Raw genomic sequence first — 24,714 nt, forward strand, 5'->3', positions numbered from 1 at the left:
ACACATTCAGCTCACACAGTCCACCCACACATTCAGCTCACACAGTCCACCCACACAGTTAGCTCACACAGTCAACCCACACAGTCCACCCACACAGTCAACCCACACAGTCCACCCACACAGTCAGCGCACACAGTCAACCCACACAGTCCACCCACACAGTCAACCCACACAGTCCAACCACACAGTCAGCCCACACAGTCCACCCACACAGTCAACCCACACAGTCAGCTCACACAGTTAGCTAACTGTGTGTTAATTATCTGTGAGCCTGCAATACATGCACATATCTTGGCATCAAAGAAACAGAGAGAACTGCCAATAAAAATGTGTCACCTTTTCATTTTGCAATGATGTCTTCATATATAGACTTAGATAAAAGTGCATAAAAACGTGTCCTGTTAAACAAGCCAACCATTCTCCTGACAAATAAATTAAATCAAATGCAGACTATTGTGTAACAAATACAAATGTATTTTTTAAATACATGTTGGTTCAAAATGTCATAATCTATGTTGAATGTTCAAATTGTTCCATAAAATAGGAGAAGCCACATTGTCAACATGTGATGGTAACGCCACTTTACAAAACCTACAGTAAAGCAGCTCAGATGTGTTCACATCAATCCCTTTCAACAGTATTAGTGGTTAATACAGAGTGCATACATCCTTGTGTGCAGAATTAGCTTAAATCTGTTGATCCAGTATTGTTTGGTTGTTGACTGTGAATGTGAAACAACTGTTGGAGTGAAGGAGGAAACGTGTGTATGTGTGTGTGTGTGTGTGTGTGTGCATAAAAATTTTGTGTATGCTCATTATTGAGATTGCATAGCGCTAGGCTAATAGCTAATGTACACTGGTAATGTACATCATCCTTGAAACTCATTGTTCTTGCCTTAAGAGCCCAAGTAAATGCTAGAATTGCCATTAACCAATCAAGAGTTTGAATTCAGAGAAAGGGTCAAGTTAATACCACACAATATTCAGGCATGATGGGTAGCTGGTCTGCTAAGCAGATATCTACCACCGTGGAGGCCTAAACAGATAGCACTGTAACTCAGCCAGCCATCACAGCCATCAAAACCCATCAGCTCACTAACAAGACCTTTAAAATGGGTATGTTACAGCATGTTACAGGAGAGTCAGGTTTGTGGAGTTCCAGTCTGATGGTTCCAGTTGTGACGCTCACGTGCACGTTGCGGGTGCAGGCTGTGATGCAATGTGTGTTCTGACACTTTTCTATCACAATTAACCACACCATCTCTATCACCATAAGCTACTGTCAACACACTGTAGTATCTCTTCTGTGACATTGGACCAGAGGGGTTAACCTTCACTCCCAATACCCATGATTCCATCAGCAGTTCTCCAGTAGCTCTTCACATTTCACTGGGAACCCACCCCCCCCCCCCCCCCCCCCCCAGAGCACGAAGCACGAAGGAGCATTATTTCTACATAACAAGCAGAATCCCATTTATAAACTATATATAATACAGATGTGTTTAAATGCTGGTTTTATCGCTGTATACCTGTCAATTTCTTTTTATGTTTTCATATAATTTATAAGCATATTCTCAAAGAAACCCTGTGCCGATTTCCGGATGTGCCACTGCCTGTAAATGCGTGACGTTGCCTCAGAACAAATAATTGCTGAATCACTCTGTGCGCTGGTGCCCGAGATTATGTAAAAGACAAATCAATAAGCACCGTGGGTCTTACAAAGCATTCGCCTCTCCCAGAACGAGACAAAGCTTTCACAAACGGTCTCGCTTTAGCGGGGAAAGCCGAACAGAGGTTATTCGAGGTGCAGTAAAATACTGGCGCTGTGATGATGAGGCCCGATGGTGCCCGCGGTGTGCGCAGTTGAGCGGAAACGCGTGTGCAGACGGGCTGACCAACCACGACGACTCGAAGCTCGCGATTTAACCGCGTACAAGGTCAAACTGTTAACGTGCTCCTTTGTTTTTGCATAACAGATGGATCCGGAAATGTTCGACAACTTAAGCAAGCCTGGCTCAGCAACCTGAGACACCCTGGTCTAAGGAATAGAATGACCATGACATTTTGCTTCCATACAAAATCAGGAAAGGATGAGCAATGTAAAAATATGGTAGTTTACATCTTGCTTATTAAAGATCGTCTTTGCAACCTTTCTTTATAAACAAAACATGCTTTAATTAACGTTCAGGGGTTTTACTAAAGGGCATAGTACAGCAAAACAGGCAGACGTGTCCTCGGTCCTAACGTGAGCGGCTTTTGAAGGAGCAGTTATTTGCTGTAAAGTGCGTTCCGTTCGGGCTTGCAGGCTGGATGTCAAGCGCGAATCCGTGTTTAAACGTTATAGTGCTTTGTGTTTAAGATATATATATATATAGAATCCCAGATTGATTATCTTAATATTAAGAAAGCTTCTGACCTTGGCACTTAGCAAATAGCGCAAAAAGAAAGAGCATAGCTAGAAGACCACACTCCTTATATAAGCTTCTGGATTGCCTTTTATACAGCAATTAGTCACTGGAGATCTATCGCAAAAAACCGAATCCCTTAAGGTTCATTTTAAACACCGTCGGGAAAACGGTGTGATTTTAACGCAGTTCACTAGCGAATCCTTCATTATGACTCAGTAACGTTTTATGGTTACTACGGGTATATTTGCCTTTGCATGACGGTGGGGGAAGTCGAATCAATAATACATGTTTCGACATACAGTAAGTACGGTGTATACTGTAAACATGTACACTGACACAGACTGATTAAAAACTTACTTTCCTACAAAGTTCTCCAGTACTGAGCTCTTCCCTGCGCTCTGCCCACCAACGACAGCGATCTGCGGCAGGTCCAAGTTGGCGTTTTGTCCGATGGCCGCAAAGGCATCTTGCATTCGATTTACCAAAGGAATCAAGTCCTCCATCCCGCGGTTCCCCATCCTGGCTATGGACTAGATCGCTCCTTCTTCACACGAAAGCGAACGAAAGAGCGTTTACTCTTGGAAGACGATCTAGCCCCTTTACCTCAGACCTCTGATATTAGGATGTTAAAGTGATTTCGGCTATTTTTGCATACATCCTCGTTCTTCTGTCGTACTCCTGTGTGCGCGGTTCCGTAGCCTGTCAGGAAACGAAGGTGGGATCATCTCGTTTTTTCTGAAACAGGGACACCCTTACACGTCCTATGTGTGCCGCTAGTTGGCGTGCTCTCGATGTAGGCCTATTGTGCCAGTACAGAATAAATCGCGCCTCTCCTGATAAATCTATGCATCTAATGTATCAATTGGTTGCATCGTTGCACTTAATGCATTTATCGTGTTATCTTTCACGTTAATGTTTTAATTAAAAGAAACCTAAACCCTAAAACCCAACACGTGTCTTCTGGGGATTTCTCAGCGAAATGTCACTTCAGTCTGTGCTCGACAGGTGCCCTGTCCGTGGTGCTGAAACCCGGGCCCTCTTCCACCGCTGCCTTGTCGGTTACTCCACATGTCGGCGTTAATGTTCTTTCCGTACTATCATTTTTCTTTAGGTCAAAGCCTTTAAAATCACGAGCTCAGATGATTTACTTATGGAACAAACGCACAAAAAAATACAACCTTCGTTATATTAGATTTTTTTTTACGTAAAATGCGTAACCCCTCATTTACATACGCGTATAGCCGAACTGCTGCAATGGCTTTAGTACAGATATTAATTACATAAAATAATCCAATAAATGATTATTTTTTAAATTATTTTATTCCACCGAAATACGACATGAATCGTTTTCATTCTGCATTTTGTCATCCAGACAGGTAGAGGGCGACACAATTACCTGAAACATTCGGGCATTTACGTTCATAAAGACGCTAGCTACTTAGCCCAGTCGGTCTGTTAGCTAGCCGCCAATATAAATACCGGTACGTTAGCTAGCATAGCATAGCGGACGCGTCCATTATGTAGACGGTGGAGAATAGCAGGGAAGTTTCAACAGGCAGTCGCCCAACGTCTTTCAGTTCCGTCTCGACTCAAAGAGCCCTTATTTTCAACCAGTCCACAAAGTTGGAAAGTAGGTTACATTATATGAAAAGCATTTTTATATTTTTTTCCTCCCGAGTTATACGTTTTTTTAGCCGAGTCGCAGAGTTAATTTTTAGGATGGAAAACGAAAGAACGGAGATTAGCGAATGTTGTTGTTAGCTGGTTAGCAACGCGGCTAGCTCGCTCGCGACGTGACGACACGTAATGGCCACAAAAGGCGCGCGAGCCGCCCGACAAGCGCGAGCCGCTAAGCGCGAGACACCGGAGGGGTTAGCGTTAGCCGGCCGGCTAACGCTAGCGAGATGAAACGACGTTTTGTCACTTTTAGCCCCAGTTAAGCATCGAGGATGCGGTCTGTCGTTTAACATTAGTCATTACCCGTCCTACAGTTACTATAAAACACGGAAACTCCATATTTTAACATCACCTTAGCTAGCATAGCGTGGCTAATTTTCGCTTAGCTTCCCTGCTAAGTTGAAGCGCGAGCGCGCTGGCTGTGTTACTGCTGTACATGTTTCTGATCACGCATTCCTGTTCTCTGTCACTAGTGTTTAGCTGTGTGTAGCCCAACCGTTTAACACAAATCTAGCTGGCGAGTTAAAATGCCCATATCAACCAAGCCGTTACAACGGCCGGTCTTGCTAACTCGCTAGTTAACACGCTTATGTAAGGGGTTGTGTGTGTTTAGGAGTCCTCTTTGCCCGATTGTCACCACGGTATCGCGGGCAGTAACGACACGCCGGGATGTTCAACCCACATCACCACCACCAGCAGCAGCAGCAGTTCCACCAACACCTCCGGCAGCTCCAGCAGCTCCTGCAGCAGCAGGCGCCACCTCCACCGCCTCCTCCTCCGCCGCCGCCGCCCCAACCTCCACCGGCCCATCATATCCCGCATCACCACGGAGGCGGCCGGTAAGGCGCTAACGAGAGCTCGAGGAGTCGTTGGGCCCGGTTACATGCTCCGTGTGTACACATTCACACAGCTGTGTAGATAACTGCACTGTAAACATGTCCTGCTTAAGTATTCGGTGTAATTATCTCTATGGAGAACACATTAATTACCAAATTATTATTATTTTGGGTCTGATAAACCCTGATGTGTGCCAGATTGCTAAATCTTATTACAACATTAGTGAATAGTGGTGCTTTGTGTCAATTACGTGGTTATATGTATGTTTGAATAAGTGTGCCTGCTTCTTAGTGGATGCCAGGTTGTCAGTGTGTGTGATATGTGGGTTGTGTTCTCCCCTGCGTGGCTGTGGTGAGCAGCCCCATGGCAGTGCCCGCCCCTGCCCCTCCACCTGCCCGCATGGTCAACCTCTGCTCGGCCACTCAGACCATCATCGCCCCCAACCCCATGCTGCAAGGAGCCTTGCTCATGCAACAGATGCAAGGTAAACCAAGTCCAGGTCTGCCATGGCTTTCTTTATGTAGTCATCAAGTTCTGTCTGGTTGGGGGGGGGGGGGGGGGGGGAGATATGATGATGATCAGATATGCCATTTGTCAGGTCTCCTTGCAATGATGGCAAACTGCAGTTTGTTAAAAAAAATATTAGTTCTTTGTCCAGCCAGAGGATTAAATTCATTTTACTATTTCCTGTTATTGTAACTATCGTGGCCTTCAACCTGGGTGTATTGCTCTGTGTGAGCGAGAAGTCCTACAATGATCTTACACATTGCATAAAACCAAAAACCAGACCAACGTAATTTAAACAATGTTGAGATTAAAGGATATTCCGAAATTTTTGTTTGTCTATCAAATGTGATCTGCAAATGACCTGATGCCAAAAGTGACTGATCAGGGCCAATCTTTATTTACATCTCTATTAAATTTTCACCTGCTTTTCCCTAGCAGGAAACATGAGGAGCTTTGCCATGGGTGGACAGCAGTTCCAGCAGTTTTTTGCCGCTGGGTCGAGGTCCTCCATCTTGGGCCCTGTTCCGCTCGGGGTGGCCATTAAGACCCCACACATGGGGTTCCCACCGCGACACTTCCATCCACACGCTCGCTATTTCAACAACGTAAGACTGCTGTCGTTCCTTTCTCAGAGCAGGCCAGCTGGCCCAGGGCAGGGGGGGTGTTGTAGTCTTCAGAGCATGCTGGTTATGTATTTACAGTAACGGTAGTAGATGCTTCATTCGCATGCTTGGTACAGAAAAGGGAAAATGTACCATGGGATTGTTCTAGGCCATGTTGATTTATCTGGTAGTAGCATTACTGGTCCTAATTAATGGTTTACCTTTGAGTGCACTGACAGGGAAGGCTTAGTGCACCATTAGGCTGCCTGTGTTAGTTATACATTAGTAATAAGCACCTTCACATTTGTTCAAACATGAATATGTAAGCAAAATCATAACCACTTATGTTGTTTATGGGCGCCTCCTGAAGTGCCTCGTTATCTGTCGCCTGGCGCTGTAATTAATGCTACACGCAGTGACAGGATTAGCTGTGTGCACACAGGACTTCCAGTCACGACATCCAGACAGGAAGCGGGAAAATGAGCATAGGCCTGCAGGTGGGCCGGACAGCCAATCGGGGCCGAGCAGTAGCAGAGGTATGTATCTTAAGCCCCGCCTCCCCCTCCCCCCCGAATCTCTTCACCCTGTACACTGCGTGTCTGTTGCCCCTCGAGACCTGTGAGCACGCGGTGCTTTACATGCGGGGACGGTACTGTATGTGAGCAGGGGGTCCTGACAGCAGCATCTGTTTGGGTCGTAGATGAGTCGGTCGTGGCAGCTGACGTGAGCGTCCAGTCTTCACAGCAGACGGATGAGCCATCTGGGAAGAAACCCAGGACCGACGGGTAAAGCTTAACCTCATGGATCTATTATACCACTCCCTAAGAAGTCGGCCTCCTTCTCAGCGATAGATAAAAAATAAATTGATTATTATAATGCAGTATATCCAACACAACACCATTGTTTATGTATCAAGAGTTATTATTTGTTCTACCGACGTCACTAGTGCAGTGAATTATTTTGAGCAGTGAAGTGTTCTTGTTTGCTTGGAAGTGTTTGAGGTCTTGAAGAATACAGATTTTGAATAAGTGTTGAACTCTGCTGTGTGACACAGGCCAGATGATTCATTAGATGCTGAGGCTTCCCTGAGCACCGCTGGAGACGTCAACACCGCAGGTAGATGATTAAGTGATTCACACGCGCTGACTCACACGTGGGACGGCAGCACAGGGGAAGGCACCCCCCCCCCCCCCCCCCCCCCCCCCCCCCCCCCCCACAGCATGCCTGGGTTCTGCAGGATTTAGATCCTGCCTGACACATTTAGGATAATATCAGAGGCTTGGGGACACTTTGATGATCTGTCTAATGGATGTAAAAATACATATAAATATAAGGCCCAATATCATTTCTTCTTATTAACCGTTCCCCTTGTTTTTAAGCATCATCCTACCTGTTGGGAATCAGTTTCCAGTTTGCTGTTCTCAAATGTGCTGATCTCTCTTGTGTGGCCTTAGATCCTTTTGTGGTTGTCCACAGTTGTCATCTACAACTTCAGTTTCACACATCAGTTGGTTGTCTAATGAAACAACGTTGCATCATTATCTCGCTATTAGCGGCATTTTGTAGACAACCCTTTCGGTCTGCACCGATTTTCAAGCAATTTGTTATGCTTGATATGAAGACTAGGACCATAATACATTGAAACAACACTAAGCTTCAATAATGGAATTCTCATTTGTATATCTTTATTAATAGAGATAATGGGCTACTTGGATTGGTGTGTTTCTTTGGTCGCTTTCACTGCCATCTTGCTGGTGATCCATAAGATATTCTGAGAACTTCCTCCTAGCGCTCCTTGTGAAGTGTTCGTCTGAAAGCACTCTGTTTGGAGGGCCATGTAACCCTAACGGTTCACCCTAAACACCCCCCCCCCCTCTCAAAAAGAACCAGGACAGCCTGCCCCTATATGTGAGCCTACAAAATGGAGGAATAGGGTTAAATGTTGGGGCTAATGGGGTGAAATGGGATTGGATTGCAAAAGTAACGGAGCATTTCCCTGCGCTGTGTCCATGACCTGCTGGCGTCAGACTGCATCCTGGAGGAAGACGGGACCGTGACTGGCTCGGAGGCGGCAGAGGCGCTGGAGCAAAGCCGTGCGGCCGAGGTCAGTGCCAGGAGACGGCTGGCCAAGTCTCGTCTCACCTTGTCTCGTCTCACCTTGTCTCGTCTCACCTTGTCTCGTCTCACCTTGTCTCGTCTCGCTGCAGCAGGTGGAAGGTCCAGAGCCTTCCACCAAAGACGAGGAGCAACAGAGTAGCTCCGCCCAGGCGGACCACGTCACCACGGAGACCATAGCCGAAGGCAAGGAGGGGGCGGTGGCGCCTCCGGGTACCAGCGGTGCTGAAGGGGCCAAAGACGGAGGTGGAGAAGCCTCGAACAAGTTCTACTGCTACATCTGCAACATCACCTGCCATAACCAGCAGGTTTGTTCTTCTGCCATTAACCTTAGGGCAGCAGCAACCAGCTATCACGGTCCATTGTAGCGCTGTAATGTTGCTCCTTTAGATACATAGTTATACACCGGAAGGGAAACTTCGTTTCTTGTGGTCCGTGGCGCAACACGATAACGGTAAAGCAACACGCTACACAGCTCTCCAAAGTGCCAACGCCCATCACAGCAGTGTGAGAAGAGTGCGGAGTACCTGGAATACAAAGGACAGTGACAGACACATAGGCCCCTGGACACAGATAAGTCAGGACAGCATGTTTAGTATCTGGGTTAGGACGTACGTCTCCTGTGGAGAGACTTGCAGCTGCTGGTTAGACTTGAGTGCAGAGAACATCCCAAATAGCAACCATAGAACACATGGTAACTAACAGCTATAGTGTTACGCAGTGTTGTATAAAGTATTAGAGATCCATACATCAAAAAATTGACATGAGTAGAAGTTGAAGTGTTCTTTAAAAACTTTACTTAAGTATTCAGCATGTTTTGTACTTAAGTATTGCAAGATTATTCTAAAATTTATTACTCAAGTACTGAATGAATTAAAGAAAGCTGTCAAAGTTTGATTATCAATAGTTCTTACAAACATGGACGTAATTGGGGGGGGAGACACGACATGTCCCCTGCACTTTTTCAAAAGCCGGATTTGGTAAACCCCGTGCCCCAGTTCTCAAGACATTTGTGTCCCCCCACCTATGAAATCAAAATTCCATCCATGCTTACAAATCAAAGATGTCGAAGACCACAAATACAAGTGTTCTGTATGTACAAACAAGTAGCAACTTAAAAAAAAACTGGGCTTAACTCTTCGTACACAAAAAACAGATAACCTATGTCCTGCTACGTCATAGATTTGACGCAGAAGTACAAGTTCGCCTTAATTTAGCTGAGAAAACGAGGTGTATTTTGGACGTAAAATCCATCTGTCGGATTCTAAGGGTGAGCTACTGCCCTGCGTTTACCCCCAAATAAAGGCTCTTACCCTATAAAAACACTACACTGTAAAAATGGGCACGTGATTAGTCAGCACGAAAAGAGACACGGCTTACTGTTGCTAAAAACACAACTCTGCGTGACATCACCTTTATGATTTATGATTGCCAGCTAATGTTACGTGAATACTGCAGCACATCATGAACGTAATTAGGTTAGTTAGCTAAGATATCTAACCTAATTCTGTCTTCTGTGCCTTATATTTATAACTTACATTGATGTGTTTCTTCTTCGAGAGGCGCACGACCTCGTGACCACGCGCGTGGCCACATCGATTGCGTAATTTTTGCCGCGCGGACCCTTGCGGCAGTCGCGACATGTCAAGTGAACCTAGATTACGAAGCTCAAGTGTTGAGTGAAGGCAGCAGCAGAGTAAACGAGACGCGACCGGAGCATGCGCAGTTTTTTCATAAAACAGCCTGATCACTTGACCCGGTGACAGCGCCAGCTAACATGTTTATAATTGTAAAGAGTAACTATACAGCACGTAAAAAATGTATCGGAGTAAAAGTGTTAAACTGATGCAAAATATGTAGTGAAGTAAAAGTGGAAGTAGGAGAAAAAAAATAATACTCCAGTAAAGAACAGATACAGCATTTTAGTACTTAAGTACAGTAGTGAAGTAGTTCTACTTCGTTACTATAAAACTCTGGTGTTACGTGTTAGTGTGCATTGTTATTGAGTGTTGATGTATGCAATCATTAGTAATGTACTTGTTACACATTATTACCGACTATATTAAATAGTTATACTAGCTTTATGGTAATACTAACAATAATGGTAATATCAACAAAAGTCTTACATACTGCATACTCTGAATATCTGAATGTAGTTACTCTATATAGACTTGAAAAATAATCAGTATGATTTAATTTTCTCATTTTCTATTTCATGACTAGATATTCACAAATATATTTTTTATTTTAAATCATTTATCAAAATCTCTATATATTTTCTCTCTCTCTCTCACTCGCTTGCTTGTACACATGAAGAATTTTCAGAGCCATATGAATGGCCTGGCCCACCAGCAGAGGATGATGGAGATTCAGCACATGAGTAACGCCTGCCTGGTCACACTACTGCCGCGTGTACAGGAGTCCCTGCAGGGAGCACGCAAAGACGGGTAACACACACACACACACACTAGCACAAACACATCCTTTAATAAAACATGTTCTCAACTGACCATTGTTTTGGAAAGTAAACCCCCAAAAATGACCGCAGCCCTTTGAAGTCATGGTTGTGGAGAGAAGCCCTGTGCTCGTGGAGACCCTCATGCTGTGGTGTGTGTTCACGTGCAGGGAGAGGAGACCCGGGCTGCAGAGATGGTGTGCCACCTGCCAGAGTCACTTCACCTCTAATGTGATGGACCATCGCAAGACCAAGGAGCACAAGGTGCAGTGGGGGCCGCAGGCCACCAGTTATGGAGAAGTGACACACAGCACAGCAGTGGTTTCAGTGCAGAGGAGTGCTCAGCAGTCAGGCTATAACCAGACACAAAGTATTGACATTTCTCTGTGTTGACTCCTGGCCTCAGAATCAAAACCGTTTTGATCCTGACAATGTGCTTCACTACACACCTACGAAGTGATAATGTGTTGTGTGTGTGTGTGTGTGTCTCTCTCTCTACCTATGTCTTTGTCCTCTTTGTCTCTCCTTTCTCTCTTCCTCTCTCCCCTTCTATTCTTCTTTCCCTCCCTTGTTCTCCCTCTTCCTCTCTATTGTTTCTCTCTCTCTCCCTCTCTCTCTCTCCCTCTCCAGATCTGTAGCCGTTCCTCCAGCCCCTTCTGCACTGTCTGCAGGCTGCAGTTCAGAACATCTAAAGAGTTTATGGATCACATGCAGTCTGACGAACACAAGCATCACATGGAACAGGTACTCAGGAACACACACATGCACACAGCTTTCTGCTTCTACCCGCACACGGTGCAGACTTCTTGACTTTGCTGGGCTAGAATATGCTGTTTATTTTATCGTGCTATTTTTTTAAAGCATTTTAGTGTTTATTGCATGTGCAATAAGTCTTTTTTTTGTGTGTGTGTGTGTGCGCGCATGTGTGTTAGTGAATGTACCTGTTCCATATGTTGCTTGTGCTCATATGTTGCTACATGTGTTGAACTGTACCTATTCTGAACTGCAGCCTGTAGACTTTTAATGCATTTATTGTGTTGGTTGGTTTGGTTTAGTTTGTTACTCATTGACATGAGGTTGTCCTGTTTGTTGGTGCAGGTTTGGAAGGAGACTGGGAAAGAGAACCTGGAGGAATTGAGTTCGGAGATGTTTGCTGTGGGAGTGGACGGGGAGGGCGTGGACAGCGAGGAGGAGGAGCAAGCAGAGGAAGAGAATGGGCAGGTAGGGAAGCTCCGCCCACTGTCCCCTCAAACATCCCTCTCCTCCAGCTCAATGGGGAAAAAATGGACATGTGGTTAACCCCCCTGCCATGGTTAGAGGTTTGTTAAGAGGCTGTAGTGAGTGGGGATAATGTGAGGATTATGGGTAATGTAGTTTCACACCACACGTGTGGTGTGGTTAAGTTGATGAGCTGGATTATGAAATGAAACATTTAAATAACCAAGCAAAACTGACTCACGTACTGGCAGGAGGGCCTGCCCGTCCAGATGGAGGTCACGCTGACGGACCTGACGGAGGACGAGGAGTTTGACTCGGACACCATATATGGTGAGAATACCGCAACTCATAACTCCTCCATGCCTTTCACGGCCTGCGAGCTGGGCCGTTTGCTGTATGTCTGCGTGAGGATTCCTTTGTAGCCGAGCACTGCAATTGACGTGAAAACCACTGACTGGTGTAAAAGTGAATACCCCCCCCCCCCCCCCCCCCCCCCCCCCCCCCCCCAGGTTCCAGCTTCGTAATCCCCGTGGCTGGGTTTCTGTGTCGGCTGTGTAACCAGTTCTATCACTTTGAGACGTCAGCTCGGAACTCTCACTGCAAAACGCTCCAACACTTTCAGAATCTGAAGGTAGGGGGAGACCTGCTTCATGTGAGTGTACGGGCCTGTACACTTACATACAAGGCATTTCTAATAAATACAACTGTATTGTTTGGTGAGTGTTTTTGATAGGAGAGTTTATTTAGTTAAATGCCAACACTTATTTCTGCATAAAGACCTGTGGTATGGGTTTGTGTATTACAGAGATATAAAACCTTGAAGCTTCAGGAGGACTTGTCTCTGCAGGCGTCTGTAGAGTCTGTCTGCGGTGGCACAACACACCCGGACACCGAGGACGCAGACGTCACAGCACAGAAGTCCCCCAGTAGCCTCTCGAGTGACCCAGGCGTCAGTAACAGCAGACCAGCTCCAGTGAGCTCCTCCGAGCAAGCTGCCCATCAGGGAAGCCCTGTCACTACCGCCGCCTCCACCTCCAGCACCACCAGTGTCAGTGGCCCGCCTTCCGCCAGCCAGCAGCCGCAGTTTCTCCAGCCGTCCGGCCAGCCCACGGACAAAGAGGAAGAGGCGGTTGCAGGGGAACCACTGGACGAGGAGGATGACGTTCTGGACGCTCCGGACGCTCCCGACGTTCCGGACGCTCCCGACGTTCCGGACGCTCCCGACGTTCCGGACGCTCCCGACGTTCCCGACTTTACTGAGATTCCCAGCGTCGTTCCAGAGGAGAAGACTGGCCGGGGGCGTGGGAGGACGCCAGCGAAGAAGAGAGGACGAGGAGGAAGACGACGCTAAAGGCTGAGAGGAAGCGGGGAAGGGAGGGAGGAAGCAGAGGGAGGGAGGGAGGGAGGGATGGAGGGATGGGACTGAGCTGCTACCTAGTCTGAAGGAGAAGGAACCTGAGTGATCTCCACTACCCACGCTCTGCAGTGCGCCTTCTCAGCCCAGCGAGCTGAAAGCCAGAAGGCTGAACCCAGGTAGAGAGTAGATCTTTCACTGCAGTTTTGTAGATGTTTGCTCCAAATTTTCAAACCACATAACCCACAGATCATAGTAATTGTTGTTTTTTTTTTTCTTTCTTTAATTTCTTTTTTTTTTGTTAGTTTTCATTCAAGAAGGTGGGACAAGGTAGAGACAACTTGTGGGTTTTGTAACGGTAACTTTCAGACTTTCAAAGGATGTTGCACAAACGTTTCTCCTCAGTGTAGGTCCTTGATTCTGCACAAGCTTGTAGTGACATAGAATGTAGCAACATTTTATTTAAACAGTTTTTAACGGATGGTTTTGTTAAAAAAAAAAAAAAAAAGTGAAAAAGAGCTGTGAGAAAGGACACTCTTATTTTATAATTTGAGGTCTTGGTTGCATTCAGCTCTTTCCCAAGTTATTTAACATATGATGAGATGGTCTGTGTGACTGCTGAGCTGAGAAGAGAGAACTCAAACTTAAGGGAGGTGACTACTTATTGCTTGCCCCATAATTCCTAAAGGTTTAAACTCACTTTAGTTTAGAACACAGGCTCCAACTGACTGACTGACTGCCAGGATTTAGATTCATTCATGGTTCTCAGTTAGTGACCACCACCTTTATCGGGGCTGCTATTGAGGCCAGTTGGCGGCACATTGAACCAGAGCAGTTTGGCCTTGAGAAGAAGAAACAGGACCTTCAGGTTAGCAGGATCACACCAAGCCAGCACTCTTTAATGAGCATTTTTTTCTACGCATGCTGTTCCAATTACCAATATTTAGGGTACAGTCTAAAGATCTCAATACTTTTTAATCCTTTTTGAGTGTTTTATCCATTTGCAGCCTAACTGGATTCTAGATCATTGCTCTGGGCCCATTTTGTCCTGGTTTTGGTGGTCAGTTGTCGTTAGTCTGATTATGACCATGCTGTTTTTCATGAACTACTTCTGTTTCTGCACCACATTGTAAGGATGGGTGTGACGGAGAATACCCCTCCGACTAATTTCTTCATGCTAATTTCCTCGTGAGATTGATTTTGCTTAGTTTAGTGAATAGATATTGTCTCTGGTCTGAAACCAGGTAGAACAGCACAAATTCAAGGAGTCGAGTCGTTATCTGCCCGCAAAATGTCATGCATTAACATTGGCATGAGGAAACATGCAGAAAACAGGACCCAGACCCAGACCCTTGGCTCACTCACAAGCCCACCCCCTGGATATTAGAGTATACTGAAAATGTGTAAAGTTGATGGGACCCACAGGTCATAGTGATTGTGTTAGTTTTGGGCATCTTGCAGAAGGTGGAATAGGCTAGAGATGTCCTATGGTTGATTGTAAAGTAATTTTAAAGGGATGCTGCATATTTAACAAAATAAATGTCCTTCAGTTTTAATTTCCTTTTGATTCTACACATGGTGAGAGTCCAGCGTCACTATACCTCACTTTGAATTCTGTGTTCATTAAAATCCCATCAAGGTCTTCAGCTGTGTTCCATTGTGCTAGTGTTTTTTTATTTCTATTTTGAATCATTAAAGTGCTGAATTCTTGGGAGCGGTTGCCCATTCGTACAGATCTGAGGTCAGGTCTTTTTGGCTGGAGCATAAAGGTTATGTCACTACTTCAGGTCATAAAAACTTAGATTTATGACTTTTTGCTAGCTGTATAGTGATGATGCACTGAATTGGTGAAGTTTTATACCAAGGTCTTTGAGAAGCTTTCTGATCTTTTTACATTTTCAGTGGCATTAGCTGTGTGAATGATTGACACTTTAATCCCCCCTACCCATTTATCTTCGAGTATTGTGCGTTTCTTGTTTTGTATCATTTTTATGTGCATCTCAAAATATACACTGGAAAACCTGAAACAGCATGTTCTATGTGCTAAGCCTGGCTAATTAGATATACTATATATGGCTACTGCACCACACAGTCTGCGGACTCACCTTGAAGATGTCTGTGTAAATAATAAAGCAAGTGTACTTTGTGAGGGTTGGATGAAATGGTTTAAAATTACAGCTGGGGTTCCAGACACAGATTCATATTTTCAATGTAGATTCCCTACTGATACTGTGATCCTTGTCCTTGATATAATTGGCCCATCTTGTATTTGGGGGCTTTCATGATGTTGACTGTCAAATCTCAGACCAAATGTCATTCATAGGAAAAAAGAAAAAAAAAGAATCGGTCAGAAGTTTGTTTTCATGGTGAGAGTACATTGTTCACTAAAAATGTACCCAGAATGACAAGCTCAAACATGATTGCTAAACAGCTCTGAAATACAGATACTGGTAGCTCCTGTCATATGACATTAAAATGTGACTTATGAGGTATACCAAATGTAGCAACTGGGTGTATTCAGCAACATTTTAGACAGAGCAAAAATCACATGAAAAACAACCATGTGATGGAAAACGTAGTTTGGTGAAAGGAGTATTTAATGTCAGTGAAATATTGTATTTTGCAAAAAAAAAAAAAAAAAAAGGTACTTTGAAAGGAATTATAGTGAAATGTTGCTGATCTTTGCATCCCTGAACCCATGACACGTATACCAGTGGCCACTAACCCTCCTGTTGAAGGTTATTGCTGGAGATTCTTTCCAATGCAACACTGGTCTGATCTGGAAAATGTGCAGGAGTGCAGTAAGAAGGTGTTTGTTAACTGGTTGATACATGTGGCTAGGACTGCCCTGCTGCAGAAATGCAGATCTCAGAAGCAAGTTTGGTATACATTATAGAGGAGTCCAGTCAGAATTGCTCCAGAAATATGTCTTCTCGTAAACCTGATAAAAGTAAACATCATGGTTCCTTTTGTACCATAGGCTGTGGAGTTGAGCATGTGTTGCAGTTCATATTGCTAATTGACTATTTGGGGTGTACATTTGTAAAGCGGTTTAGTCAGTCACCGTACCACGCAAGTGCATATATTCGTTAAAGTCATGGAACGTCAAGTGCCATACATGGTATTTATTGCTGCGAGATCAACAGTCTAGTCCAGACCATGACTAACTGCTAACTTCTGACCCAAGTGATGTGATTCATGGCCAGGCTCACCACAGCCTCATCAGGCCGGTTCTCAAAGCCACTTGTAACTCGAACCTGAGGCTGTAGCGCAAAGTGAAATCCTCAAATAATAGACGTACACCTTAAATGAAGTTGAATGAATGAGAAAAAAAAACCTCACACATTGAGGTTATCAGGTTTGCAAAATATTGAGAATCATAAAAAAAACACCAGTGAGGAACAGAATTAAGAGGAATTGATGTGCTGTGGAATGGTGTGGAATTTTGAGACCTACATCCAGGACCACAGCAATATGGAAATATTAGTCATCGGAAGACACCAGAATGGAATTGTACATTTCATAATCTATTTTTATTCTACAACTAAGAAACGGAATAGATAAAAATGTGTTGTTTTATAGCACCTGGAAGTATCATGTTTTTTTCTGTTTGTTTTCTGCATTTGGGTCATTTTAATGTCTAATAAAATATTTGATGATTTTCTGGTTTTTGATTGATTTATACAAAATTACAGTTAAAAGCAACACAAGACAAGAATAAGAAAAGTCATGTATGATCGAGATAACATACTGCTAAATACTTTTACAGAGTAAGATGTTCACCTCGAGCATCACTTAAATAATAATAAAATAAGACCACGCAACATCGCCTGTACATTAGGGAGATGAGGTGAAAAGGATGTTGGACTTGGTCACGTCAAGTTAATGCAGTTGTACAAAACAGGAGCAGAGCGGGATGTGTGTGCATGTCTGGTCCGGGACACACTGTCCACCATGTCATCCGTCCCTCGGTGATGTATCCTGATCAGACGAATGCGGAGGCGTCTGTTTGTGATCTTTATCTTTATCATTCAGTTGCGCCTGAAACTCCTGCCGGGCCTGTCTGTTGGACTCCAGAAGTTCGTGCAGTTTGCCGTTCAGCGCATCGTTGCGTTCCTCCAGGTCGTCCAGGCACGAGTTAATCTGGTCCAACATGGAGTTGATGGAAGCATATTCTAGTGTTTGAGATAGTTATCACGTTACGAATGAATGAATGGCGGTAAGGAACACCTTCTAGATGTTAAGAAACACCTTATAGATGTTAATAAACAACTTATAGATGTTAAGAAACACTTTATAGATGGTAAACACCTTATAGATGTTAATAAACACCGTATAGATGTTAAACACCTTATAGATGTTAAGAAACACTTTATAGATGTTAGACACCTTATAGATGTTAAGGAACACCTTATAGATGTTAAGAAACACTATAGATGTTAAGGAACACCTTATAGATGTTAAAACACCTTATAGAGGTTAAACACCTTATAGATGTTAAGAAACACTTTATAGATGTTAAGGAACACTTTAAAGATGTTAAGCTACACAAGGGCGTCCGGGGAACTGGTCTTAGGGTGCAAGATAGTTACTGTCGGTGTGCACATCGAGTCTAGAGGTCATATGATCTTCCTAGCCTAGGTTAGGCTCCGTGACCTCACCTTCATCACTGAAGTCATCCTCGTCGGTGATGATCCCATCATTAGTTGTAATGTTGGGCTCTCCGTTTGGTCCAGACATTTTCAGCTCACCAAAAAAAGACCAAGGTAGGATAAGTTATCAGCCAATTAAAACTACGCGAGACAGATGCGGAAATACACCTAAAGATTTACATTTGATATCGAATAATATATTTATACAAATGAGCAAATAAACAATTATATCTACAACTCTTAACTAGAAAGAATAAAATATGACAGACGCGAGAACTAATAATCTCGCCACATTCACTGACAGTTTACCATCAGCTGACTGTGCGACGGGGTCCGGGTTGTCCAATTATGTGCCGTACCAAAATAAAATACAGTTTGGCCTAAGTCCATATAAATAAACGTAAAGTACGATAATACATGTAGATAATAGCAATACACGGATATCTTTAACTTCGTGACAATATTAAATGTGTGGCGAGAGACTCGTAGTTTACAGGCGTTATACCTGCGTGCCAGGCCATGTCGTCACTTCCGCACGGACGTGTCTCGCGCTGATGTTGAAGTGCAGGACTGTGTGCATGGCCTCCACATGCAACACTAACAGCTTATATAGCTACACTCACTTATCTGTTTCACGCATGAAAATTATGTTTATATAGAGGCTAAAAAAATAACAGAGTCGTGCTTGTCACAGTCGTTTGATCTCTGTCAGTTTTCCACGTGGTGAGACTCGAGCTAACAGTTTACTAACTAATTAACAATATTTGAAACTCATCTAGCGTTTGTTAGTGAACGTTACAGCCACAGTAAACAATAATGGAAGACTTACCTGCCGACTTAAAAGCATTTCTTCAGATTCAACCTTTTCTAGAACGTACTGATTCCAATAAGGTAATTTTAATTATTTTTTTGTCTTCCTGTATTTGCGGATACCTGGCTTTAAATATATTAAGATTTTTTGCTCACCAGCTAAAGGCTTTAATGATCAAATAGTTATTTTAGTGGTTCATCATCACTACAAGCTCTGTTCTCTGCTTTTAGATTAAATGCACGCTGAATGGCCATGAGTTTCCTTGCAACCTTGCAGAGTTGCAAAACTTCACTTCGGGGAAGAAATACAAGAAACTGTGTTCTGGCGCAGAATTCAATTACAGTCAGTATGAACCACATCTGGTCCCAAGTAACAAAGAACCGTAAGTTCTGTATTTTTGATACCTCGGTACCTTTTTCAGAGATTATGCATTGCAATTTGTGTTTTCCAAAAACGCCATCAGAAGTCCAACAGTTGTACATGTGTATGCAATGAAACCAAGCCAGCTCATGACATCTCATCTTAGATCTCCTTGTGAACTGCTTTCAAAAGTGTCCTTCAGAGTGCATATATAGTTTGATTGGTCTTAAGTTCCGTGTGTGCGCACCCTGGTAATATTGAAACTTCTTTTACCATAGCAATCGCCTTTTTTGCAAGCTGACCCTTCGACACATCAATCGTGTGCCCCAGCATGTCCTAAGGCACGTCACTGGGAAGCGATACAAGAAAGCACTAGCACAATGCAAGTACCATGCTGTAATAATGTTAATGTTTTTGGGTTCCTCCTACTTTGTGATTCTGGTTATTTGAAGATTCTCGATTCAACGGATGTAATGCCTAATTAATGTCTTAATACCTTACCATATATTATTGTATTTGAGATTATTGGACCTCTGTTTTAATTAGGTTAATTTGATTTGTCTATAAGCATAATGGTTATGTACTTCTGTAGCTGTGCAGTACCATCACCCAGCATAAGTCATGGTTAACCAATATGCCGTCCAATCACATTTCAGATGAGGAGTGTGTGAAACAAGGTGTAGTGTTTGTGCCGGCCACGCTCAAACAGAGACGACGGCCCAAGGACGATCACTTGCCGAGTACGAGTGGAGAAAAGAGCGAACCGAAGCAAGACAGCGGCTTTTGGGCACCGTGCTCCAGTGAGGGGGAAGACAGCGATTCAGGAGACAGCATGTCTGACCTCTACCCATGTCAGAATTGCCTATTTTATTCATTCACTTCTAGACAACTTAAGAACTGAAAAATGTACTGGAGCTGTTAGTCCACTGTGCTGCAGTTGTGTTAGATGTTATTTGGACCAGTGAATGCTCTTACACAACTATTTAAATTTATGGGTCTAGGTTACTTAAAAAAAAAAAAAAACTAACAAAAAACACGGTGTCATGTCCACAGCTTCTCTGTTCACTGTTGAAAAGTCAGAAGCAGCAGAAGAAATGGAGGAAGATGATTTCCATACGGATGAGGATGATATGGAGATTTCTGATATTGGTGATGACAAACAAGAACCACAGAAACGAAAAAAGGTCAACTACAGTTTTTATTTTTAATGACATTTCTATTTCATATATAAACATTTTCAGGACAATCAGAATCAGAAATACTTTATTGATTCTGATACTCCTGAAAACATTTAAAATAGAATGGATTCTTTAAATGGATTAAATAGAAATGTCATAAAAAAAATAAAATAATAAAGTACAGTAGCTACTCTGGTGTCCTCCCTCACCTTGCATCTGCCAAGGACAGGTCAGTTGTGAAGTATTGTGAAGAACCCATGATGTCTTGCAGCCTTTCCACTTTCACAGCTACAAGCACTCCATGAGCTGCTGTGTTTGCTGGCAGAGAGATCTCAGTAGCATGTTACTGGGATTGTCTGTACAGCAGGCTACATGTTTTATCAAGTAATCGTTGAGGTCTGCATGTAATTAGTCAGAGGAGAACTTTCAGGGAAGCCATGAATGTAGATGAACCTGAGAAGTGATTAAAAAACAACAAATCTTTCTGACAGTGTTGCACTCTGCTGTTGCAGGTCCAGGCTGTTGGATTTACCAAAAAGGTGAAGAAAAACAGAAAAAGAAAAGGCTTTAAGCCCATCTCTAATGTAAAAAATGGGAAGAAATAAACTGATGTGTACATGAACTTTGCTTCCGATTTGTTTGAGTGTTAATTTGAAATACAAAAATGTAACTAAAAATAATTTTCAGATGCCATTTCATACTATGAATGTTATAGCTCTACACTAATATTGGTTAAAAGATTAATGGTATTTCAAACCAAAATATTACTTGAATGTCAGGCTGTTCTAACATTTTGACACTAAGACTAAATACTAAAACTTAAATGTCTTTACACAAGCGTACATTGTCATGGAAACGTCTTGACGCTTCAAATGTACAGCTTTATCACGTTATTCAGGTGAAATAACATGAAAGAATGAACCAATGTGTTGTGATCAAATCTACGCTAATCGAAGACCACTTTCTAACAGGATTAACTTCTCACTGTTGAGGCTGAGTTTGGTGTAATGTAATCGTGCATCAGCGGGGTCTACTAAAGGCGGCGAGGGTCCGTCGCTGGCCGATGACGTCAGAAAGGGCTATGTATGTTTTTATTGGTTTGGGCTGAAAAGACCGAGGTTCGTTTGCGATCGTTTTTTTATGGTAAGAAATTAAAGTACGCGGTTTTTCACTTCTATTGCTAAGCCGTCTTGCTAATTTTATTGTGGTAAGTTGGATCACATTATACCAGGTGTATCTTGGTGGGCAAAGCTAGCGTCGTCATCCGTTACAGGTTAGAGACTGGGCCAAACGGGACATCTGTTTAACACCACTGTATTAAAACCTCCAGTGAAGAAACTTTGGGACATAACTCCGACAAATGCAAACGAACAGAACAGGTTGTTGAACCTAACTGTACACATCTTACTTAAAAGTATGAAGTAGGATTAAATCTCGATATCTAAATGTATTATGTATGTAATAGACCAAGCAAAAGCATTAAGCAAGATACTTTGTTGCACTGTTTGCAGATAGAAGGAGAGAATGGTTTGTGTCAGTTGTGTTTATTTTCTGGGATCCACTCAAAACCAGTATAACACCTTTATGTCAGTGATCTCTTGGGGTTTGTAATAAACAGCAATATCAATTATAGTTACTGAACTGCATTGTGGGATCGAGAATAACAAAAAATGTTGCTTGTATGGTGATCTTGCTTTGGTGTGGGTCTGTAGAATGTGTTCACACACATCTACACTGTGTAAAATGATTTAGTCTACATGTAGATCTGTCCATGATGCATGGGGAACAATAGCTAATACATGGACTTGCATGGTAGCATTGAGGTACAGCACATACTACATTTAAGCAAATGACTTTTTGCCCTTGTTTTGTGTTTGTGTTTCTTTTCAGGGAATCTACGTATAAGCAATTGGGCATTGCCTTAAAATCCTAAACAACATCCCATACTGTTGCAAACTGGCCTATACACCATGGCAAGTTCCTCGGTGAAATTTACATGGTGTGCATGCCGCAATTATAAAATCCAGTCCAAGGACACCCATGAGAAGTGTTTACTGTGCCTGGGAATACAGCATGCCAAAGAGGCAGTCCTGGAGTATGGAAAATGCCCCCACTGTGCCAAGATGGACTGGAGCACTTGTATAAAGCGTCTCACAAAGGTGCAGGAGGTGATACACCAGGAGGCCCAGCAGCGGAAAAACGAAGCCGCTCAGACGGGAGTTGTGCCGAAGCTCGAGGCAGCAACTCTGCCCTCCGCCATCTCAGAATTTAGGCCGCCGAAGATTTCGGCCGCCGTACCCACTACAACGCGGGCCGAAATAGCCACGCCTGCTCCGTCCTCCTCCACCGTGCCAGTGATGTTCACCATTCTGTCCCCTTCTCCGGGCCTGTCTGAGCCTAACGCTGGCGTGGTGAAGGGCACCTACGTGTCCCGCTTGGCCTTGCAGCACACGTCGGACCCGGCGCCGCCCGCGGAGCACCTGAAGCCTCCCACGACGCCGTCCACGTCCCACAAGAGGCGCCGCTCGTCCCGGTGTGACGCGTGTCGCACCCGCCACGTCGGCAGGAGCCACGGGCGCAGACGGAAGCGGTCCCCGTCTCCGCCCCCCTCGTGCTCGTCCTGGAGCTCCTCCGACTCCTCCTCCTCCTCCTGCGAGTCGGCGAAGGAGAAGAAGACGCGGCGGGAGTCGAGGAAGTCCGCCAAGCTGGAACGGCGGCATGGTCGTCTGCTGGAGATGGTGCAGCAGAAGCTGGAGGCCCAGCAGAGAGCCGTGCAGTTTCAGTGGAGCATGCTGGAGAGGAGGATGGACGTCTTGGAGAGGAGGGGTTCCGGCGCCGCCCTCTCTCCCACGTGTCCAAATGCCGTGGAGAGCTCTCAGGTGTTCAGCTCGTCCCAGGAGGGTCAGGTGCGGCGGGCTCTGGATCCCGTGGTCAGTGAATGCGCTGCCCCTTCGGTTGTAGTGAAACAGGAGGAGAGGCCCGTAGGTGTCTCCAGTGCCACAAGATCAGGTTTGCCACTTGACGGTGAAGGTGAGGGAGACTCTCAGCCACCCATGAATGAAGTAGCAGCACAGGAGGTGCTCACGTCCAACGAGCTACAGAACCTCATAGGACGTGCGGCCAGATATTTGGGCATCGGTTCTTCCAAATCGCCCACCAGTTCTGACCCACCGCATCCCGTCATGGCGCCAGAATTTGAGGAGTTGGTGCAAAGCACATGGTCCAACCCATCAAGCGCAAAGCCCTTCAGGACAGTTTTTTCAGAGTTGTACAAGCTTCACGAGTGCCAGTCTTCAGCTTACGATCACATGCCTCAAGTTAACAGCTTCATGTCGGCCATCTTCCAAGCCGTCAGACCCACAGAGAGTAGAGAACAGTCTTTTCCTGCTGACCGCTGGAAGTTTACAGAGGCTCTAGTCGAAAAAACCTACCAGACTGCGGGAATGCTGGCCAAAACGGCTAACTATTTGCGTTACCTGTCGGACTATCAAAAGCGTCTTTTGGTGGAGATTTCTGAAGACCAACCACAGAGGCTTACAGCCATTCTCTGTGAGCTTAAGCTCATTGGACAGTTCACGTTCCAACTCTCCTCACATCAGGCAGAACTTTCTGGAAGGATCATGGCAGCGTCTGTTGCTGTCAGACGACAGGTGTGGATGGCGAAGGCCAATTACACAGATTCACTGAAAGCAACAGTTGCTGATCTTCCATTTGTGGTCAGTCTGTCAGCTGGAGAAAACACGGCCTCCAGTTCAGGGGACGCAGTGTGCAGACAGGAAACATGACGAAATGACATCACACATTTGTGATCTTACTGAATTACTTGTGTTCTGTTACTACTGTTGTGATTAAAATGTAAGTGCTAAAGTCTCTTCACCCCCTCAGGTTATATTTACATACTTTTTTTAAGTGAGTTGATGCCACCATGGCAGTTGAGCAAATAGGGGATAAATCCCTTGCAGTTAAGCAACTGTAAGCAATACCATAATTAGGCAAATGTTGTAGCTTCTGCAGTGACTTTGTTGCTGCTGTTCCTTATAAGCATTGCATCATGCTACGAAGCTTTTGTCCATTAAGAAAACGTATGTTAACTATTGCCGTCTGAATTTTTTCCATAGTTTTTAGGATATAGTGTGTTTTTAACTGGCAGAGTGATCATGTAGCCATTGGTTAGCTCTAGAATGTAGTCGCCCACTTTTTACTGTGCAATTTTAGATTGTCCATGTTATGAAAATATGAATACACTAAACTACCTGCATGATATGCTAGGACTTTTTTTTTTAGGTCTATTTCATACTTTATACGTCTTTCTCAATGCATCACGTGTCCCTTTGCTCGTGTCCTGATTATATTGTGCATACTTATGCCTGCATATGTCCTGAAATCATTGCTGTATCTTTCCTCACAAATGTAAGTATAGTTTAGCTCACTCCCTAAATAAATAGTGTTGTTGAACTCTTTCTGCTTTGTTGCTTTCAAACAATCAGAGAATACGAGAACAAGATATTGTATCAACCACTTAAAAACCTCAAATGGTTTAG

The 24,714-nt window shown here is 44.1% G+C and overlaps 5 protein-coding genes across 18 annotated transcripts in view; 3 read left to right on the forward strand and 2 right to left on the reverse strand.

Annotated features, from left to right (window-relative positions):
- dnm1a (dynamin 1a) overlaps positions 1-3,615 on the reverse strand; it is a 52,939-nt gene extending 49,324 nt beyond the window's left edge. For 2 of the 8 annotated variants that reach the window (XM_077011408.1, XM_077011406.1), the window contains exon 1: positions 2,765-3,613. In XM_077011408.1, coding sequence (XP_076867523.1) covers positions 2,765-2,925 — 161 coding nt within the window. In that variant the 5' untranslated portion in view covers positions 2,926-3,613. Of the gene's footprint in view, positions 1-2,764 lie in introns of all 8 variants that reach the window. The other 6 variants (XM_077011407.1, XM_077011405.1, XR_013132257.1 and 3 more) reach the window with 5 other exon arrangements.
- A 267-nt stretch (positions 3,616-3,882) lies between these two features.
- Positions 3,883-13,720, forward strand: ciz1a (cdkn1a interacting zinc finger protein 1a). Of its 3 annotated transcripts, none has more exons than XM_077011413.1 (16): positions 3,883-4,037; positions 4,698-4,923; positions 5,281-5,405; positions 5,864-6,033; positions 6,473-6,566; positions 6,731-6,815; positions 7,085-7,146; positions 8,058-8,134; positions 8,241-8,453; positions 10,462-10,592; positions 10,771-10,864; positions 11,231-11,344; positions 11,699-11,821; positions 12,070-12,148; positions 12,328-12,449; positions 12,624-13,720. In XM_077011413.1, exons 2-16 carry the CDS (start codon positions 4,754-4,756, stop codon positions 13,167-13,169), a joined length of 2,205 nt encoding a protein of 734 aa, XP_076867528.1. In that variant the 5' UTR covers positions 3,883-4,037; positions 4,698-4,753; the 3' UTR covers positions 13,170-13,720. The 3 variants fall into 3 exon arrangements, with proteins under 3 accessions (XP_076867528.1, XP_076867527.1, XP_076867526.1); XM_077011412.1 differs by having other exon boundaries at positions 3,884-4,037; positions 5,867-6,033; positions 8,238-8,453; XM_077011411.1 differs by having other exon boundaries at positions 3,885-4,037; positions 8,238-8,453.
- Positions 13,721-15,825: 2,105 nt separating this feature from the next.
- Positions 15,826-18,348, reverse strand: bbln (bublin coiled coil protein). Of its 2 annotated transcripts, none has more exons than XM_077011421.1 (3): positions 18,330-18,348; positions 17,834-17,918; positions 15,826-17,347 (listed from the first exon to the last, which is right to left on the reverse strand). In XM_077011421.1, exons 2-3 carry the CDS (start codon positions 17,910-17,912, stop codon positions 17,130-17,132), a joined length of 297 nt encoding a protein of 98 aa, XP_076867536.1. In that variant the 5' UTR covers positions 17,913-17,918; positions 18,330-18,348; the 3' UTR covers positions 15,826-17,129. The 2 variants fall into 2 exon arrangements, with proteins under 2 accessions (XP_076867536.1, XP_076867535.1); XM_077011420.1 differs by lacking the exon at positions 18,330-18,348 and adding an exon at positions 18,134-18,220.
- surf2 (surfeit 2) lies at positions 18,346-20,800 on the forward strand. The gene is made up of 6 exons (XM_077011418.1): positions 18,346-18,715; positions 18,866-19,017; positions 19,274-19,377; positions 19,652-19,846; positions 20,049-20,179; positions 20,686-20,800. The coding sequence occupies exons 1-6, from the start codon at positions 18,641-18,643 to the stop codon at positions 20,776-20,778; spliced, it is 750 nt and encodes a 249-aa protein (XP_076867533.1). The 5' UTR covers positions 18,346-18,640; the 3' UTR covers positions 20,779-20,800.
- A 400-nt stretch (positions 20,801-21,200) lies between these two features.
- LOC143518710 (uncharacterized) lies at positions 21,201-24,633 on the forward strand. Of its 4 annotated transcripts, XM_077011416.1 has the most exons (3): positions 21,279-21,316; positions 21,447-21,552; positions 22,064-24,633. In XM_077011416.1, exon 3 carries the CDS (start codon positions 22,144-22,146, stop codon positions 23,956-23,958), a length of 1,815 nt encoding a protein of 604 aa, XP_076867531.1. In that variant the 5' UTR covers positions 21,279-21,316; positions 21,447-21,552; positions 22,064-22,143; the 3' UTR covers positions 23,959-24,633. The 4 variants fall into 4 exon arrangements, with proteins under 4 accessions (XP_076867529.1, XP_076867530.1, XP_076867532.1 ...); XM_077011414.1 differs by lacking the exon at positions 21,447-21,552 and having other exon boundaries at positions 21,201-21,316; XM_077011415.1 differs by lacking the exon at positions 21,447-21,552 and having other exon boundaries at positions 21,234-21,380.
- The last annotated feature ends 81 nt before the right edge of the window (positions 24,634-24,714 follow it).

Source organism: Brachyhypopomus gauderio, chromosome 7, assembly GCF_052324685.1.
Source record: "Brachyhypopomus gauderio isolate BG-103 chromosome 7, BGAUD_0.2, whole genome shotgun sequence".
NCBI lineage: Eukaryota > Metazoa > Chordata > Actinopteri > Gymnotiformes > Hypopomidae > Brachyhypopomus > Brachyhypopomus gauderio.

Bases quoted from the DNA above. Each gene is read 5' to 3' on its own strand.
- ciz1a (XM_077011411.1), top strand. From the start codon at position 4,754: ATGTTCAACCCACATCACCACCACCAGCAGCAGCAGCAGTTCCACCAA. The intron at 6,034-6,472 runs GTAAGACTGCTG...GTGTGCACACAG, and splicing joins ACGCTCGCTATTTCAACAAC to GACTTCCAGTCACGACATCC. The intron at 10,593-10,770 runs GTAACACACACA...GTTCACGTGCAG, and splicing joins CAGGGAGCACGCAAAGACGG to GGAGAGGAGACCCGGGCTGC.
- bbln (XM_077011420.1), bottom strand. From the start codon at position 18,214: ATGGACTTAGGCCAAACTGTATTTTATTTTGGTACGGCACATAATTGG. The intron at 17,919-18,133 runs GTAAACTGTCAG...TTTTTTGGTGAG, and splicing joins CGTCGCACAGTCAGCTGATG to CTGAAAATGTCTGGACCAAA. The intron at 17,348-17,833 runs GTGAGGTCACGG...CTCAAACACTAG, and splicing joins GGATGACTTCAGTGATGAAG to AATATGCTTCCATCAACTCC.
- surf2 (XM_077011418.1), top strand. From the start codon at position 18,641: ATGGAAGACTTACCTGCCGACTTAAAAGCATTTCTTCAGATTCAACCT. The intron at 19,847-20,048 runs GTCAGAATTGCC...TCATGTCCACAG, and splicing joins CATGTCTGACCTCTACCCAT to CTTCTCTGTTCACTGTTGAA. The intron at 20,180-20,685 runs GTCAACTACAGT...CTGCTGTTGCAG, and splicing joins AACCACAGAAACGAAAAAAG to GTCCAGGCTGTTGGATTTAC.
- LOC143518710 (XM_077011414.1), top strand. From the start codon at position 22,144: ATGGCAAGTTCCTCGGTGAAATTTACATGGTGTGCATGCCGCAATTAT.